This window comes from Bactrocera dorsalis, chromosome 5, assembly GCF_023373825.1.
Source record: "Bactrocera dorsalis isolate Fly_Bdor chromosome 5, ASM2337382v1, whole genome shotgun sequence".
Classification (NCBI taxonomy): Eukaryota; Metazoa; Arthropoda; class Insecta; order Diptera; family Tephritidae; genus Bactrocera; species Bactrocera dorsalis.
This window is the reverse complement of record NC_064307.1, coordinates 36,781,406-36,801,339: the sequence shown is the minus strand read 5'-3', so window position 1 is coordinate 36,801,339 and position 19,934 is coordinate 36,781,406. Positions and strand designations below refer to the sequence as shown.

The 19,934-nt window shown below is 37.2% G+C and overlaps 1 protein-coding gene across 1 annotated transcript; it reads right to left on the bottom strand.

Annotated features, from left to right (window-relative positions):
* Positions 1-595: 595 nt before the first annotated feature.
* On the bottom strand, positions 596-6,176 carry LOC105229492 (uncharacterized). Its single transcript, XM_049457846.1, has 4 exons — positions 3,558-6,176; positions 1,911-3,260; positions 935-1,862; positions 596-768 (listed from the first exon to the last, which is right to left on the bottom strand). The coding sequence occupies exons 1-4, from the start codon at positions 6,174-6,176 to the stop codon at positions 596-598; spliced, it is 5,070 nt and encodes a 1,689-aa protein (XP_049313803.1).
* Between the last annotated feature and the right edge of the window lie 13,758 nt (positions 6,177-19,934).

Here is a 19,934-nt window from a genome sequence, read left to right as displayed (position 1 = left end):
GTCTAAAAATCTTTATATACGACAAAATGTCTACCAATTATTGAATATAGGAAATACTGTGAAATTCCCTATTACGGGCAGTCCTAATAGACAGAAAGCTCCTATAACTGGACAAATTGTAATGAACACAATGTTTTCATTCATATTTTCACACAAACGCAGTGATTGTACACGGACACTATTTTGGTAATATTTAATATTGAAAATTATGTTTTTTTCATTATAATAAAATAGCTGCACTCAATATATTTCTTATCTATCTATACTTGACAAACTAAAAAAATATGTTCATAATTGATTCTATACTATTTGTTGGCGGGTGGCAAAGTAAAACACTTATTTTAAGCCGATTTGTATTTTTTTTAATTCAATATTTCGACCGTTCAATACTTCGCTAAAATAATTGTGCTCCTTGTAGGTGTATGTACCACTCCGCCAGCGAATCAAAAGAGAATGAGCCAACGCAGTTGAGCTAGCACAGACAAATAGCGGGACATACATCTACATGGTTGCATTTTAATGTACAATCAAAATTCAATAAATCCTTAGAGTTGTATTTTAATGTACATTCTTTAAGTTTAAACATTTTTTAAAATTAGGGTTGTTGCGCGCTAACATTTCCCCCTCCGTGATCTCCATGCTCTGACGTGGGGTTCACTTTCAGATCTAGGCGCGCAAGTTTCACTACTGGCCGTGTTATTAAGCCGTTGAAAGTTTTGATTACGGCGCTTTTTATTTGTCCGTCGCTGCCCTTTGTGACATCCATAACTATTCCTTTTGTCCAAGTGTTCCTTTTTCATGTTTTCATCAACAATTATTACGACCTCTTTGGGAGCGATGGGTTCTGGGGTTTTTTCGAACCATTTTGCCCGTCTTGTCAGGCCTGGCAAGTACTCGCGAATCCATCGCTTCCAGAATCGATCAGCCAACTCACCAGATGTGCGAAATTTCTTATTTAGCAGCGACGGATTGGTAACATCGCAATCACCCTTCTCTCTTATGCCACTTGAATTTCCCAGAAGGAAATGGTTTGGCGTTAATGCTTCGCTATCGTATGATTCCAGTGGAACGTAGGTAAGAGGGCGCATGTTAATAATATTTTCGACGTCGGCTAAAGTTGCTCTCAGCACTTCCTCTCGTAGACCTTCTTTTGGTAATATGTCCATCAATACTGACTTTATAGATCGTACCATGCGCTCCCACACTCCGCCCATATGTGGTGATGCTGGTGGTATGAAAGTCCACTCAATTTCGGGGTATTTTTCTATTAGTGTGCCAGATGATATTTTCTCGATTTCATCTGCTAGAATGCGACTAGCGCCTCTGAAATTAGTGCCGTTGTCAGAGAAGATTCGACGAGGAACTCCTCGTCGTGATATAAACAATTTCAGAACAAGGAGGAATGAGTCAGTAGATAGCGATGAAGAAATCTCAATATGTACGGCACGTATAGTCATGCAGGTAAAAACAACTCCCCAACGCTTCTCATGCCTTCTGCCAATCGTCACGTCGAAGGGTCCGAAATAATCCACTCCTGTATAAGCGGAAGGATCAGTGAATGACGCGAGACGCTCTGGTGGTAACTTTCCCATTTCTGGTGGATTCGGTGTGGCTCTCCGATTACGACATTGTTGACATACTTTTGATATCATCCGCACCAAAGCTCGTAGACCATTAATGCAGAATCGCTGGCGCATCTCATTTACCACTATCTCGTTGTGGTGGTGATGGAACTTTCTATGATAGAAATCTGTGACCAAATGAGTAACAATATTGTTACGGGGAAGTATAATCGGTTGTTTGAGATCTGTTGTCACTCCTCTTGCTTCTTCGATCCGACCCTTTACGCGTAGCAGTCCCAGCTTGTCTATAAATGGAGAAAATTTGTAGATTGAGCTTTTTCGACTTACCGCGCCTTTTTTTATTTGATCAAACTCTGCGCCATAGCATTCTTCCTGGCACTTGCGGAAGAGAAGTAGTTCGGCACTTGTACAGGTGCTATCGGAAATAATTGTTTGAGTAACTGGATTTCTAGCGGTGTTCTTCATAGTCAAACGGAGAAAACGAAGAACACACATCTGTACAGCGCGCAACTTTTCCCACTTACTAAACCTTGTAGGATCTGGTTGCGTATCACCAATATCTTTCGAAGAATCAATTGTTACGTGCTGTATAGTTTCTGCTACGGCTTGTGGCTCTTTGAATTCGGATGTTGGCCAGAGAGTTTCTGATAGAATTAGGAATTCAGGGCCCGTAAGCCATCTCCCAGAGCTGTTTAATTCCATATTATTGTACCATTTTGTACCATCGTCAGCTACGTTATCCTTCGTTGGTACCCACCGCCACTCGTTGATTTGTGAATCCTCTAGAATTTCGCCAATTCGCACAGCTACAAACTGGTTGAATTTTCTGGCGTCAGACCTAATCCAATATAGGACATCCTTCGAATCGCACCAGAAGATCCGGCGGTTAATTTGTATGGAGAGTTCCTTTCTTATGAACTTAGCTAGACGAAGTCCTAAGATGGCTGCCATCAACTCAAGTCTCGGCACTGAGAGTGGCTTCAACGGAGCAACTCGTGTCTTGGAGGCAACGAGACAGCAATGAACTTTGTCGCCCATACTTGAACGAAGAAAGGCCACAGCAGCATATGCTGATATGCTAGCATCAACGAAGATATGAAGTTGGTTATCGCTGCTGCGATTTGCGAAAGTGTAGCACCTTGGAATACGGATTTTATCAATACAGCGTAGCTTTCGCAGCCACTGCCACCAAGCGGAACGTTCTTTATCATGTACAGGCTCATCCCAAGTTACGCCCGATCGCCACACATCTTGTAATATCATCTTAGCTTTAATTACAATAAACCCCAACAGACCCAAAGGGTCGAATATAGTCATCATTACTCGAAGCATTTGTCGTTTCGTTGGAAAAGTGGATTCATTGAAGATATCCGGTTTGAACCTGTGAACAAAGGTTAGTTCGTCACTGGTTGGTAACCACCACATACCAAGAACCTTTTGAAGTTCTGATCCTGGCTCTATGAAGCATTTATTCGCGGGTTCATGCTTACTTGAGAGCGCTTGCAGAACTCGTTTAGAATTCGACAACCAGTTTCGCATCTCGAACCCACCTTCACAATGGATGAAGCGGACGTCAGTAGCTAGTCGAATCATTTCTTCCTCATCATCCATACTATGCAACCAATCGTCCACAAACGTATTTTCGACAATTGTTGCCACAGCATTTGGTAGTGTCTTCTGGAAACGTAGAGCGTTCTTATCTTTTATGTAGTTTGCCAAAGATGGGGAACACGATGCCCCAAACGTCATAACGGTCATAGCGAATACATCGGGATGTCTGCTACTATCGCCGTTTCGCCACAGAAACTGCTGTGCTACCTGATCTTCCGCACTCACCCTAATTTGGTGAAACATTACAAGAATATCTCCACAGATGGACACTGGTCGTTAACGAAATCTAAATAGGAAACCTACAAACGATCTTAGTAGATCGGGTCCATTCAATAATAAGTAGTTCAGACTGGTGCCACTCACCTTAGCTTCTTCATCCCACACGATTCTCAATTTATTTTTTTTAACGTTCTCAATTGTGAATATTGGAATAAACCAAGATTTGCCTCCTTTCGATATTTCCTCGACTTTTAGTTTTCTTATGTAACCCTTTTCGAGATAGTCATTTAACTTCCCAACAAGATATTGCTTCAGATCGGGGCTCTTTTCCATCTTCTTTTCCAGACATTGGAGACGATTATATGCCATTCGATAGGAGTCGGGCAAGTCAATGTGGTCATATTTCCACAAGAGGCCCGTTTCCCATTTCTTAACACTGGCATCATACAAAACTGTTTTCTCCATTATGTGGTAAGCACGCTCGTCTGCCCTTGATCTAAGGGGTTTGAGAACAGGATTGATACCCACCGAATCGATAGAGAAATAGGCTTTCATTAAGTTATCAAGCTGATCATATTTAGTACAGGTGCAAACGTGGAGCAGATTTTCGTCTGGCTGATATGCCGACTTATCCTGACCATATACTGACCAACCTATTTTACAACGCGCAGCTATTAGATCATCACCTTCAGCTTGACTCACCTCCACAGGTACGCAAAGTTTAGCCGTGTTGTCCAATCCTATTAATAATCGCGCTTTGCAGTCGGTGTATGGTAGAATAGGCAATGACTTCAGGTGTTTGTGCTCATTTAAAGTGTCTGCGTTGAGAGTTTGTTGCGGTAACTCAAGGTCAGTGATTGTTCGAATATTGTGCATACGATATCGCCTAGAATTTTTCTCTCTTGCAGATATTTCACAGTTTAAAACCTTTGAGTTTACCTCCTGCTGTGTTATGTCGCCCGTCCATCTCAAGCACAAGTCTTCACCAGGGCCGTCGAGACCTAGCTGCTCAGCCAATTTACTGTCCATCAACGTGCAAGATGCTCCCTCATCAATTAACGCAAATATCTCCACCGTGGCTTTAGGACCATACAATATTACCGGAATGTAACGAAAAATGGCTCTCCTAAACTTACGTTGATGAACTAGGATTGTATTTACCCGACTAGTCTTAACTGCAGCATTTTGGCTATGTAGTAGTGGGTTGTGCACCATTCTACATCCATCTACCCCGCAAACTTGCTTAGAGGTGCAGCGTCTAACCATGTGGGACTTAAAGCATCGAATGCATAGCCTTTTGTCCTTGATTAACTGCCAACGTTCATTTCGGCTCTTTGTTAGGAAGTTTGGACAATCGGCAAGATTGTGCTCTTTGCCGCATAGAGAACAAGCTATGGAATGTTTAGTTTCCTCATTACGCGTTTTGGTGGGGCTAAGCTCCTTTGGGATTTCGTCGTGCACGAAAACTCTTTGCCTATTGCTCTTTCCTAATACCTTTTCTTCCGCAGCGTTACCGCTGGTTTCATTAAGTGGCGTTACCTGGCTTGCACATGAAGCCAGCGCAAATAACGATTCATCAAAGGCCACGACATCTACCCTTGAGATGGTCATTCGACGACGACCCCAGTCTAATTTCATATCTCCAGGAAGTTTACTCAGCAACTCATTGATTAGCATAGGGTCGTTGAGATAGTCGTTCAGACCTAATGCTTGCATGGTTGCTCTATAATTTTGTACACCCAACGCGAGATCGATAAGTGTATTTAGTCGATCGGTCCTCACTGCTGGCATCTGTCTCAATTTCCGTTGTAGGGTGTTATGTATAACGTCTGGCCTCCCGAAAAGCATACGAAGAGTTTCGATGGCTAGATGAACTGTAGATGGCATCATCAATTTTCCTTGAACAGCTTCAAGAGCGGCACCGCGCAGTGATTTTTGTAATCGTATTAAGTTTTCTTGTTCAGAAAACCCGCAGCGTTCTGTTGATTGTTCATAGTTTGTTATAAACAATGGCCATTCTTCTGGCCTCCCGGAGAAAGGTGGCAAATCTTTGCTTATCGCCTGTCTAGACGCTATATGTGATGGGTTTAAACTCACGTCTGAACTATTCTGAACCTGCCTCCATGTACTATCGTTGACGGGCGCAAAACCTCCCTGTGGTTGCCCGAAATAGTTGCGTGCAGGAGAGAAGGGGTTATATTGTGTGGCAGCACTGCACCCATCTCCATTAACCAAAGATGTGACGCGAGGTAGTTGCGCGTTTTGAAAGACGCTTCCTCCATAAGTGGACGTATAAACTGAACTCATTGGTACGTGCTGGCTCTGACCAAACACGCAAGCGGATGAATGAGCAAATGTAGAGTTCATTTGGGGTCCACCTACAACTGAAGGCAGTTTGTTATAGAGCCCCACGTGGTTATGTTCCTTAGGCAAGCCCGCATATGCTGTTGGTTGATTCATAGCCATGTCCACGCCTCCGGACCCAAAAGGCAGCGAAGAATGTGACGAAATTCCATATAAACCATGCGATGAATATTGAGCAGATGTGATCATTGTAGTCGCAGCAACATTTGTGGAAAAAATAGGTGAAAAATTAATTTGTGTCGTATTTATATTTGACATACTACTTTGTATTGAAGACTGTGTCCCAGTTATTGCGTTATCCACATTAAGAGGTGGTTCCACGTAGTTGGTATGCGCACCGGTAAACGGGATCACGCTATCATCAATAACGGCACCATCTAAGTTCCGCAAGTCAGGCATAACGGCTTAGCAAATGGCACTCCGCAAAGCAAATTAATTTTAAGCGCGAATTTCCACAATTGTATTAAGTGACAAATATCACGAATATTTGATCGCTAATACCACAATTATTTTAGAATGTTGGCTTGTGGCAAAGTAAAACACTTATTTTAAGCCGATTTGTATTTTATTTTAATTCAATATTTCGACCGTTCAATACTTCGCTAAAATAATTGTGCTTCTTGTAGGTGTATGTACCACTCCGCCAGCGAATCAAAAGAGAATGAGCCAACGCAAAAGGGTAAGCCGCAGTTGAGCTAGCACAGACAAATAGCGGGACATACATCTACATGGTTGCATTTTAATGTACAATCAAAATTCAATAAATCCTTAGAGTTGTATTTTAATGTACATTCTTTAAGTTTAAACATTTTTTAAAATTAGGGTTGTTCCGCGCTAACACTATTCATGCGGAGACTTTATTCTCACTGCCCACCTGCTTATTTCTGGTAGGTAGCTGTATTAATCCTCTTTCATACATTAACTTTTATCATACAACTACATTTACCATAGCTGGGAAAACCTTACGCCTGAAATATAATCATTTTCAGTTACTCTTCAAATAGAAGAGTCGGTAATTGTATTCTCCACGCGAATAGTCTATTTTTGAAAGTGTATGCATATACATACATACCGTTGAATGGTCTTGTCAAAGCTGCACGTGTGTTACGCCAATTGAGGTTTATTTGTATGCATATTTCATATTACATGTCAATCTCGTGTAAGCTTAACAAAATGCTACAGTGCGTATACGCAACAATTTCATTTGCATGCTATGTGCACATTAGAGGGAGTCGGTTTGCAGGGAGCTAAAAAAACTGAAAAATCGCATATGCAAAAATGTTCTACGAAACATTCTACGCAACTTAGCCTATGAAACTGTGAGTGTGCAACCGGTTCCAAGACAGCGATTTTTAAGGCGAAATGAAAGCTATTTCAGGTATTATAAGTACTGGTTCGTCAGTGTTTGAGAAATCGATAAGAATTTTTAGGAATTGGCCATATCGGACAAGTATAACATATATCTCCCATACAACCAATTACTCAGAAATTTTATTTAAATATAAACTAAATCAGAAGGCAACGCATTTTTATTATAAGAATTGGTTTTAGAGCACCTGTAAGAAGACCTCTCCAATTATGAGCTCCTAATTGTAACGGAAACCTACTGCGCCTTACAATTTTCTACCTTTTTTATTTTGTAAAAATATTTCGTTTCTTAGATTTTATTAGCAATTATCTCTTAAAATATTTTTTATAAACCTAACCCTTTACAAGATATTAATGGTTAGATCTACCTGCCTGCTATGTACATTATTACACTGGCCTACAAAAAAAAAATTTTGGTTTGGTGAAGCTCTGTAGTCGGTATAGTAGGTAGGATGAACCACATTCCCGCTACCAGATGTTTTTGTCTTCTTTCTTATGAACAAGACTTTTGACTTATTTTCTCCTATCAACTCACAAAATACATCCAAAATCATGTGTAAAATCGTAGGCACCAAAATGAGTGTAGGCCAGTGTTATTTTTGAGTTTCTTCTATGTAGTCTATTTTTCACATAAAGCCGTCAGTAAATGCACTCTGGTTCAATAGGTCATAAACATTCTCCTTAATCATTCAAATTTTCGAGTTGTGCTGAAATGGAGATTTCCAATTGTCCACTCATATCTTCACACTGCGAACCACATAAACATTTGTATGTATGTACATATGTCAGTGCAAAGCTTTACTCAAATGCACATTGAAAAAATTAAACACACTGCGTAAGTGTCTGCTGTCTGTGGTCACAAGAACTTAGTACGAATTTCATTCCTATTTACCTGCCATACATACATACATTAACAAATGCCACTGCGTATACAAACAAGTTTCACCTTATTCCGTTGGGAAATTGAGTTTACTTATTTGTTTGAGTTTCACTTTAAGTATAAATGGCAGAGTTTGATTTCTGAATGGGTGACTAACTAACCAGAAATCACTGGAGAAGCATAATTAGGAGCAATTATTTCATAATTAAAGGTAAACTGTCCAATTTATCATTTGTATAGATGGGAGCAGCTGTTCGACTAAACAACAAATAACCTCATAAAATGCCAAAATTAGGCGGAAGTAAGTTTAAAAACACAGTGACGTATTTATCTAACTAGCCAAATATTTCTGAAACTTGATGTAACTAACTTGATGAACCTAAATAACTTTTATTCCATTCTTATAATGAAACTGTGTGAAACAATGATTCTAATCTTCTTAGCACCAATAAAACGACTGAGGTAAGTTTCTTCTTATTCAAGCCTTTGACCTACCTTTGATCTAGACGTCAATCGATCCAATAATGGACTGTTAAGTATATAGATGTTTCAATTCAAAATTATTATATTTTCATCCTTAAGGAAGGGGTTAAAGTCTCTCTTAAACATGGAGTCGCAGATTGACCCAAGCGTGAACACCATCGCACCTGACAGAGAGTGAATCTCCCAGAGAAACAAGGGCTCTGTCGCTGATGATGGATAGAGGGGAGTATAATTTCTCGCAAGAGATAGAGCACAGGAAGTCTCACAAAAAATAGGCCAGCGAAGAAGTAGGAATTTATTGCCTGATGGACCCAGAACAGGAGGCTGTAATCAACTGCACCTTACATGACATAGAAGGTGCGTTTCCAACCTGAGTTATGTTCAAATACACAATTAATTTCGAAAGTTAATGGAATCTTCAATTACAAAAAAAATATTACAAAAGTAAATTCTTAAGGCCTCTTTGGAATATCATGAATCTTATCGTTTTCAGAGTAAATTGCGCTTACACAAACAAGACGGTCTAACCGGAGTTAAAGGAAATGCCTTATAACTATATATTTAAAGATAGTACTATATATTTGAATATACTCACAAAACAGACTTATGTAGTTATTCAAATACAAATTTTTCTTGTTACAAAACATAAAGTCATCTAACTTCTACGTCTCCAAAGACTGTGCGCAACTCGAATGTAAAATAGGAATTTCTGTGAATGAAAAAAGCAACAACGGCAATAATTCCATTCTTCATTCCAACATTCAAATTTTCTTCTGGTTGTAGCTGTTCAAATGCAAACAATGGCGGAGGGCGGACGAGAAATAAGACGGAGCTGTTGGTAGACGCGGCGACAACATTTTGTTATGCAAATTAACGTTCACGCTTTCTTGAGGCTTCGCGCCTGGAAAGTGTAAATGCCGTCGCCTTTATTAAATACTTATGCAGCTAAGCGACATGCCGAAAATATATAATTTAAATATATGGTATTTGGTAGTACGTATGTTGACTGATGTTTTTGTATTTTTAATGGCTTACATAATTTACTTAATTGTACACAGTTAACCATTTTATTGCCGCAAAGAATTTTCAAAGGGGGCTCTCATCCGAGGCTGGATGTTAGTTTTCATTGGGTTGTTTGCCTTCTCACTTTAGCTCGCCTTCAAATGGATGTTCCCAGAGGATACTTGGTCAAATACCGGAAGTCGTGATCTGCTTGGGCCATATGTAAAAGAATCGTTTCTGGCTACTCCCAAGTGCATGGCTATCAGAGAACTTTCCTCACTTGCGTGAACTTCTACACATAACTACGGGAGTAGCAGAGCCGGGGGAAGCAGAGGAAGAGGAAGGCCTCTACTCCGTTGGGGGGACCAGGTGGAGATGGACCTTCGCTTGGAATATCCAAGGAACGACTGGCGCGCTGTTGTGAATTTGGCTATAATCGCGTAAGCGGTTCTAAGCCAGTATAGAAGAAGAAGAAAGCATTTTCAAGCTTGAACAAAGCTCCAAGACTCACCGTTAATAATGAGACTTTAAATGACATCCTGGTGATAGGAAAGCATTGTTTCAAAGACTTTAACGTTACGCTGTTTTTTGAAAAAAATTTAGTGATTTTGAATCGAATCATGCTTTCACTTTTCTTAGGCCCAATTGATTTTTCAACCATGCCAAACGAATTGATTCCGAACACAAAATTTAATGCAATTTCTTTGTTGAATATATTCACTCATTGTAAAAAAATTGAAAATGCACTTTATGTACTTTAGAAAGACACCCATATACTAAGCACCAATTATGAATTTAAGGTAGTAGTCTGGTAACTTGGGTCCAAAAAATGGAAAAATATTTTTTTGCTTAATTTGAAAGTACAATGCCTTGAGAATATACTATGAAAATTTCAGATAGGAATTCGAAATATTTCGGGTTTTATAACGAGTTTCCAAGAGCGTCTCGGAGTCCTCTCTCTCGGGGTTGCTGAACTTTAAACGCGTTTTTCTCAAAGCATTGTTTTTCTTGTCATGCTATGAATTACCATAAAAATTTAATTATTTGCAAGTATGCACACATGTGCACTTATTCAGCTATCTACTGAGGTACTGCTACTTATTTATATCATCTGCTGGATGAATAATTTTGGCAATAACTTCGGAGAAATTATATAAATAAACAGTTATACAGGGCATTGCTGTGACGAAAAGCGAAAACGGAACACATTGTAGGGCGATAGATATTTATAAAATAGTGGGTGGCCTAAAACTAATGACTTTAATCTGTGATATAACGCTTAAAAGTTCTTGAAGCCAATTAAATAATATTAAAGCAATTTTTTTCCAGCTAACAAATTTATTTATAGTTTTATCTGAACTTAAGGGACACAAAGTTTTTACTGTGAATATTTGAACGACATTACTACATTGTTGTTATTTGTTTACGACCCAAATGAATAGTAGTGCTTGACTCTTTGAGGAAAATGTCGGCTGTGAAATGTGTGCTGAAAGTTAATGCAATCATTACAGACCTTCTCCTAGCTCTTATTTAAACGGATCCAATTTGTGGTGTGAAGATAAACGTAAACATTTAATTTTAAAATATCTATTATATTGCATAAAACGGCCTTCTTCTTTACTAAACCAATGAGGAAATTCATGAAATAGGAAGAAATGCAGAAAGTGCTGCGCGAGCCTAATAAGTTCGACAACAAATTGACGCAAAAGATGGAAAGTCAGTGAACTCTCTCATTTAGCAGCTGATTGCCAGAAGGTTGTGGATAAGCATGCACCATACTTAACATAAATCACGATTAGCTTGATTTGGTTTTAGATTTTTCTTTTAAACTTTATTTCTTAGTTACTTAGTGAGCCTTTTAAATAGTAATCGGCTCTTTTTAAATTAATTCTCTTCTCTTAAAATTTGTCTTTTTAATGTTAATTGGCTTGACAATGCCTGGGTACTAGGTCTTCTTGCACTCTATACGGATTCGTTTGTTCGTTTGCAAATGTATGTGTGTATGAGTGAGTGTTTTTGTATGCGTATTATAAACTCTTCACCTCCATTTTAATGTAATATGTTATTCTTAACCTGCGACTCAGCTTGCAAATATTTCAGCAAAATTTTATAAAAAGAATATCTACAAAACTTAATGTACGTTACTCATACGCCCTGTTGATTAAGCTTTATCAGCAAGCCTAGTACAGTGTGTGTTTGTCGAAATAAAAATAAAGTACAGAAATATCAATAATATTATACTTGCCATGTTATTTGGCTTACATATCTTATGGTTGTAGTTAATATCAATATATGCTAAATGAAATAAGAGAAATATACAAATTTTAACACATAGAATTTTTATATTTACATACGAATATACAAATAAAGTTTTTGGAATAACTATTTACATTATAGTAACAAAAGATGTAGATTTCCTGCTTTTTGGTCATCGATCAATTTAATTAATTTCAATTTAATTAATTTTGAATAAATGAATGTATATTTGAAAACTGCATAACGTGTAAAGTAATCAATTCCCAAATTTGTTATAAAAAATTTAAACAACTATTACTTCGAAATATTAAAAATTGTGTGTTTATTTCTCTGTCATGTCAAATAAAAATAAGAATATTTTTTTTTAAACAAGATTGTTGAAGAAAATGGATATATGAGACAAAAATATGTATAATTAAATTCATTAAGTTCATTTTATAACATGTTTCTTCTCCGTTTTTTATTATGAATGATACTGGACGTCGTGGCCACGAATTTACGAGTGACTTAAGCAAGGAAGCAAAACAGATGGGTCTGGCAGTGAACGAGGGCAAGACGAAATATCTTCTGTCATCAAACAAACAGTTGTCGCAATCGCGACTTGGCTCTCTCGTCATTGCTGACAGTCATAACTTTGAAGTTGTAGATAATTTCGTCTATCTTGGAACCAGCGTAAACACCACCAACAATGTCAGCCTGGAAATCCAAAGCAGGATTATTCTTGCCAACAGGTGCTACTTCGGACTGAGTAGGCAATTGAGAAGTAAAGTTCTCTCTCGACGAACAAAAACCAAACTCTCTAAGTCACTCATGACTCCCGTCCTTCTGTATGGTGCTGAGGCATTAACGATGACAACATCTGATGAGTCGAAGTTACGAGTTTTCGAGAGAAAGGTTCTGTGGAAGATTTATGCTCCTTTGCTCATTGGCAACGGCGAACACCGCGGTCGATGGAACGATGACCTGTACGAGATATACGACGATATTGACATAGTTCAGCGAATTAAAAGACTGTGGCTACGCTGGCTGGGTCATGTTGTCCGGATGGACGAAAACACTCCAGCTCTGAAAATATTCGACGCAGCATCCGCCTTGGGAAGCAAAGGAAGAAAAAGACCTTCACTCCGGTAATACCAATGGATCTCAAACATACTCTATCACAATGTTCCTTCATTGTACAAGATGATCGAATAAAGGGAGCAAAGTATTTTTCTTGTGTTGTTATCGTGCGTCAACATGCTAACAAACGCTGCGCACTTCTACACGTCTTCTCTTTTTAACGATATACAAGGTGCGTTCCAAACTAACTACGATCTAGCGCCTCCAGTTGGCGCCAGCTATATGTCGACTGGTGCGTTAGAATCTGCTATCTTCAACGATTGTTCAGTGAGAATGAATGAGGAGTCATGGCATTTCATCGATTGGAAGTGAAGTTGTTGCGTTTCAAGTGTCAGTATGTTTGTGTTATCGGTGCAAAAATGATCTTCGAACAAAGAACCAATATTATTTTTTTTTTAAATTGGTAAAACTTTTACCGAAACATTTCATTTGATGAAACAAGTTTATGGCGATGATTGCCTGTCCCGTAGCAGAGTGCACGAGTGGTTTCAACGTTTGGTAGTTTTCAAAGTGGTCGTGAGGACATAAATGACGATCAACATGTCAATCCAAATCCATGGTCACCGAAAATTCCATAGAAACTGTGCGAAATTTCATCAAAAAACAACCGAAACCATCGTTGACATTCATGGAAATGGAATTGACCACCTTCAAAATATCGATTTATTCATTTTAACCGAACATTTGGGCTTATGAAAGGTGTGTGCACGGTTTGTTCCGCGCAAATTGACTGTCGACCAAAAATTGCTCAGAATCCAAGATTCGAAGGACACTTGTGACCGATTATTTGACCAAAAATCACATTTTAACCATTAACCACTCCCTGTATTCACCTGATATGGCACCGTGCGACTTCTTCTGAAGACAAATTTCAGCTAAAAGTAGGCGTTGCCAAGCCCGTTGTTGAATATTTGTACTGATCCAAAAGCAAGTTCCCCATATCGTTAAATTTAGCTTTGCTGACCAAGTGTCCTTCAATATACACATGCTACATAACTTTAGAGCGTGTAAGATATGTACGTTCAATCACTTTTACATAGAAGGAATTTTATGTACTAAACATCCGACCCTAACTAGTATGTGCATATGCTGCGAGAGTATATAAATACAAAAATTAAACAGGTGAGAGTCTTTAAGACACACAGGCGTCTGTCGGAAGTGTTGGAACGATGTGGGAAAAACTGTAAAGCTATGTACTAAGCTACACAGGCGTCTGTCGGAAGTGTCGGAAGCGTCGGAACGGAGTGCCAAAGGCAGTAGAACTTAGTACAGCCAAAGTGTAGTTTAACTTATTTCATGCTGATGAAAAGGTGTGAAGTGAAAACGAATAAATTTTCACTTAGCGGCATATTTAATAATATGATTGACAGAGGGTGGCAACAACACTTAACTGTTTTATTTTCATCGATTTTATGTACAGGCAAAGTTTTTCTTACGTAACGGTTATGTGCAACGCTGAACATATGTAATCCAAAGAGGGATAGAGTTAAATGCATACATTAAAGTTTTCAATAGAAAAAAGGTGTGGAAATGCAAAATTAATCTTCAAATTTCCATTTTAAGCCATTGAATGGATTTTATTTTGATTAAGCGTGTAATATACTTAAGGGCGGAGTAAAATTAGTTTATTTCTAAATAACAACAATTTAAGAAGAGGTAGAATTTTAGAGCAGAATGTCAGAGTTTTAGATGGTTTTTGGCAGAGCAAAATTCCTCCCTAGGGTTAGCAGATAATTTTATATCGATAGACAGCTAAAGCAAAACGCAAATGAGTCAGTGCTCCTTGTGTATAGTATTGAAACTCTTCTTGAAAATCGCAGGCTATTTTACCTCCATTAATATGTTTTTTAGAAACGTAGTTATACATATGTATGTATGTATTATGTACGAAAAGAGGTTAAGTGCGTAAGTGATATACTTATGAACCTAAATTTTTAAGCATGTTTCACAACCTTTTACAGTTTATATTGACTAATCTAAAATTTTAATATGACTTATAATACCAGAGAAAGATAAAACTCAAACCTTGGACTTAAGTTAATCCATATTTAGTTGATATCTTAAATTAATAATAATATTTATTTTTTTTAATAATCGATGAAAACTTTTTTTCTTATTTTAATGGTAAATATTGTTCAGTAAAATGTTGGCATTGTCAATTTAGTTCGAAATAGCTAAAAGCTTCCAGGCTTTGCCTAATTCATATAACCAGTGCATTTCGTAAAAATTGTAAGACTAAGTTTCAACTTCCATTATCTTGGAGACTTTGTATGGACAAAGAGCGAAAAGTGTCGCATTTGGTGAAAGAAGTTATTTTTTCAAAGTGATTTACTCGTGTATGGGCTTGTGCGCATACAAATCCATGTCTGTCATGTATGGAGCTGAGTGCACACAAAACTCTTTTTTTTTTTTTGGTATCGCCGAATAGGAAATATCGCAGACGAACAATTTTCCGCTTGCTTTTCGCACATAGTATTTACTGTTTGAAAAACGAACGCAAAATAGATTTGTATCTCGAGTGTGGCGAAACGATTTCAAATAGATCGAACACACATGTGTGTCGTGTATGGCTATTTTAAAGGGTTACGGGTAGTTAGAATTTTCAAAAAATATTTTTTTACATTTTCATTAAGTGTAATATCTTAAAAATATTCTCTGAAAATTTCACGTTGATCCGATAATTAGGTTTTGAGTTATTCGACAAATAACAAAGAGAGCTCAGGCACTTCAGAGCGATAGTGTGAAATTTTAAACGCGTTTTTCTCAAAACTATGCTTTTTAAATTGGTGACTACTGTAACTCAAAAACCGCTTAGTAGATTTTAATGAAATTTATACAGCTTTTAGAATACACAATAAACTCGGGCCTGATGGAAAAATTTTTTGTTTTTCAAAAATTTCGATTTTTTAAGACCAATTAACTTTCAAAACAACTGTTGATTTTTTCCTAAAAATTTAGAATAATGTTTCCTGAGGCCGATCAGGCGCGAGTTAATCTATTTATAAAACTTAATTTTTTTTTGTCCGATGGATTTTAGACGAATCTCCAAGGATTTATGGTTGTCACCGCAAGTACTTATTTTTGGAACTGGGTCAACAAAAAAAACTATAACTTTGGAAATTAAATTTTTTTTTTGAAATTTTCGTGATTTCAAGTCAACACATTCTATAATAATGCCATATTACTACTTTTGTAGAATAATACGATTTAATACCAAAAAAATACTGCAAATTCTCATTTTTTCGTGCCTCTGACTACCCCTAACCCCTTAATCAAAGTTGTGTGATAGTCTGAAATTAACGCGTTGAAAGTGCCTTGTAACCGAAAATTAACTATATCAAGTACATATGTGTATGTATGTATATCCCAGTGGATAACTTACACAGCTGGCTGTAGCGTGTCCTTTTGCATATCTCCATTAATAACAAATCTTGTGTAGTGGAAGGGGTTTTTCATTAAAACTCCAAAACTCACTGATATTTGAGATATAATTTGCTTCATGATTTTGGATCGCTAAGCGCTTGAAAACCAATATTAACTTCGATTTAATAAAAAACTTAGTATTGTCCATGCATTGTCACTAAGTTTCTGAGAAAAATTAGTCTAACAGTTCAGAGAATTGTTGCTCATTTATGACGACTGTGCTGAAATATACCAATAAACTATAAATTCTCGGAATGTACATACGTGATTTATTTCAGGCAAATAGCACAAGAATAGAACTATGCTGTGGGCGCTGCTATTATTCAATCATCGCACGCGATCAGTAGATAGCAGGAATTAAATTCTAAGAAATTTTAATTAAAAACAATAACTGAAATACTCCAGCTCAGATTCCTCCTGGGTGTAATGTTTCGAAAAGATATTCCACTAGCGGACAGAGGGACGCACGGACATAGATCTCTAAATGTATCAATTAGCCTGCCTGTGGTTATGTAATTTGCAAGTACAAGTACAATTGGACGACAAATGTCTTCTGAAAAATGTTTAAAATAACGATGGACTATGAAAGATTTGAACTCAAATATTTCCTTTTATTTTTCATGAATTTAAACCTGATGCTCTTGCCATTACCATTGCCTATGAAAATGAAACCATCGCTAAAAATATTCACAAACATTTTAACTTACTATGTGCTTCACTATTGTATTTTTAAATTGAATACTGAAAAGAAGAATGGAACAAGACAAACATGAAATAACTATTGGATTTGATACTTTTTCAATACCAGTTACTTCTTATTTATAAAATAGCCGCGGGAAATGATTTATTACATTTATGCGTTTGCCTGCTTGTGCCACTTTGTTAAAAATGAAATTACCGAGTTTACATTTCAATGTCTAGCGAAATGTAAAAAGAGCCAATTGTTAGCTAGTAAAACCCCGCAGTTGCCTACACGAAAAGCAAACTGCTCATTTTGAGTGCGAGGGGGAAGAAACCGTTACTGTATTTGCATACTTAAGCGGCTTTTTAGTGATTTGTATTTACTGATTTTCACATATTCATTCATATTTCATAATGGTATTTCAATGAGAGCCATGGAAACCGCTACAACAACATGAAACTGGTAACAAAAACTGGGTAACAGTGAATAACACCGTAAACAAGCGTTATTATTGTAATAAGTTTTTTATGCAGCATTCAGATATTCGAGCAATGATATTTACATTGATAAATTTACCAAAATTTGAACTTTTAATCCCTTTTAATTTCAGATTCGCCCACTTCAGCTTATTGTTGCTGGGTAGATATACTAATCCTCCTTCATACACTCACCACTATTCTCCGAAATCTAATACAATCGCCTGACTGTACTCCGAATGGCTTTAATTCTCTTGTATTACTCCTGCTGCAACACATATTTGAAAACAAATGTATGCGTAACTGAAATACATCAATACCCTGACACGGCATTGGTAGGATTAGCAAGCTTGTCTAGGTGACGCATATCTACTATGAGGTTGTTTAAGTAGTATTATATTTGATAGCGTACAGTAATAAATATCAACTGCTTTAAATGGAAGAGACAAGAAGTTAAATAGTTATTCCGTTAAACAAATTTCTCAGTCACGTGCAAATGACGTCTAACCAGCCAGTGTTACCTGCACGTCTGTTTGAAATCCAAAACAGAATTTCCTTTTGCTAGCATTAGTTTATTTAGAGGGTGGCGCACTAATCATGCTACGAAAACAATACATTAATGATACTTACTTATTTTCTGTGTACGAGTATATATAGAGGCATTTGTTTACATTTTAAAAAATTAATGCTTGGAATACCGAAATGAGGTTTCGGATAGTGCAGCGGTACCTTGCTATGCAGTCGCCATTTCCATTCAAAGAATATTTAGACGGCATTGGTCGACTGACATAAACAGCTGCTGTATACACTTGTTTACAGATCGCGCTAATTTTTGGCATCATATTTAAGAATAGTTCTGCCAACTTACGAAAAAAAATGTACCTGTCTTCCATATAAGCGAGAGATTTACATGAAGAATTCCCGATACTTGCCGTATATTGAATTTTGTATAGAACTTTGTTATATCTATTAGCAGAACTTAAAAAAAAAATAAAAAAATAAAAAAAAATCGTAAAATAACTGTTTCTGAAATTAAAGAAGAATTCGCCAAACTGAACCAAAAAAAGTCACAAGGCTACGATAAAATTGACGGAAGAGTTACGAAAATGCTCTCCCAAAAGAGTATTATATTTTTATACTCTCGCAACAAAGTTGCTAAGGAGAGTATTATAGTTTTGTTCACATAACGGTTGTTTGTAAGTCCTAAAACTAAAAGAGTCAGATATAGGGTTATATATATATATACCGAAGTGATCAGGGTGACGAGTAGAGTTGAAACCCGGATGTCTGTCTGTCCGTCCGTCCGTCTGTCCGTCCGTGTAAGCTGTAACTTGAATAAAAATTGAGATATCATGGTGAAACTTGGTAAACGTATTTCTTGGCTCCATAAGAAGGTTAAGTTCGAAGATGGGCAAAATCGACCCACTAACACGCCCACAAAATGGCGAAACCGAAAACCTATAAAGTGTCATAACTAAGCCATAAATAAAGATATTAAAGTGAAATTTGGCACAAAGGATCACTTTATTGAGGGGCATATTTGGACGTAATGTTTTTGGAAAAGTGAGTTTTTTGTGTATATATCGGGAACTACTATAGCTATGTCAACCAAACTCTACAGAGTCATTTCCTTCAGGCATTTCCATATACAGTTCAAAAATGGAAGAAATCGGATAATAACCACGCCCACCTCCCATACAAAGGTTATGTTGAAAATAACTAAAAGTTCGTTAACCGACTAACAAAAAACGTCAGAAATACTAAATTTTACGGAAGAAATGGCAGAAGGAAGCGGCACCCAGACTTTTTTTTTGAAATTGAAAATGGGCGTGGCGTCGCCCACTTATGGACCAAAAACCATATCTCAGGAACTACCTATCTAATTAATTTTACAGCAAAATAAAAAAACATGTAAATGACGGATAATGAAATCTCGATTATCACTTTGTCATGTGAGAGTATAAAATGTTCGGTGACACCCGAACCTAGCCCTACCTTACTTGTTATCACTAATTTATAATGCAATTTTGAGGTTACATCACTTTCCTACACAATGGAAATGTGCGGAGGTATTAATGCTTCCAAAACCAATCAAACCCGAAAATATTTTGTCGCCCTACCGCCCTATTAGCTTGCTGGTGACATTCTCTAAAGTCTTCGAAAGAATACTTATGAGTACATTGTTACCAGTTTTGGATAAATGCAATATTATACCGGAATATCATTTTTTGTTTAGGAGAGGTCATGGTACTCCAGAGCACTCTCATCGTATAGTGAATATAATTACAAATAGTTTCCAGTTATGGGGTACTGCAAGCCAATCAAATATTCAAATTCTTCAACGATATTAGTCCATCACTCTTATACTTATTGTTGACGCCCCTTGGTTTATGGCTAATGACCAAATACACAAAGATTTATATATTAAATACGTTAAAGAAGAAATAAAAAGTATAAGCACAAGGTAT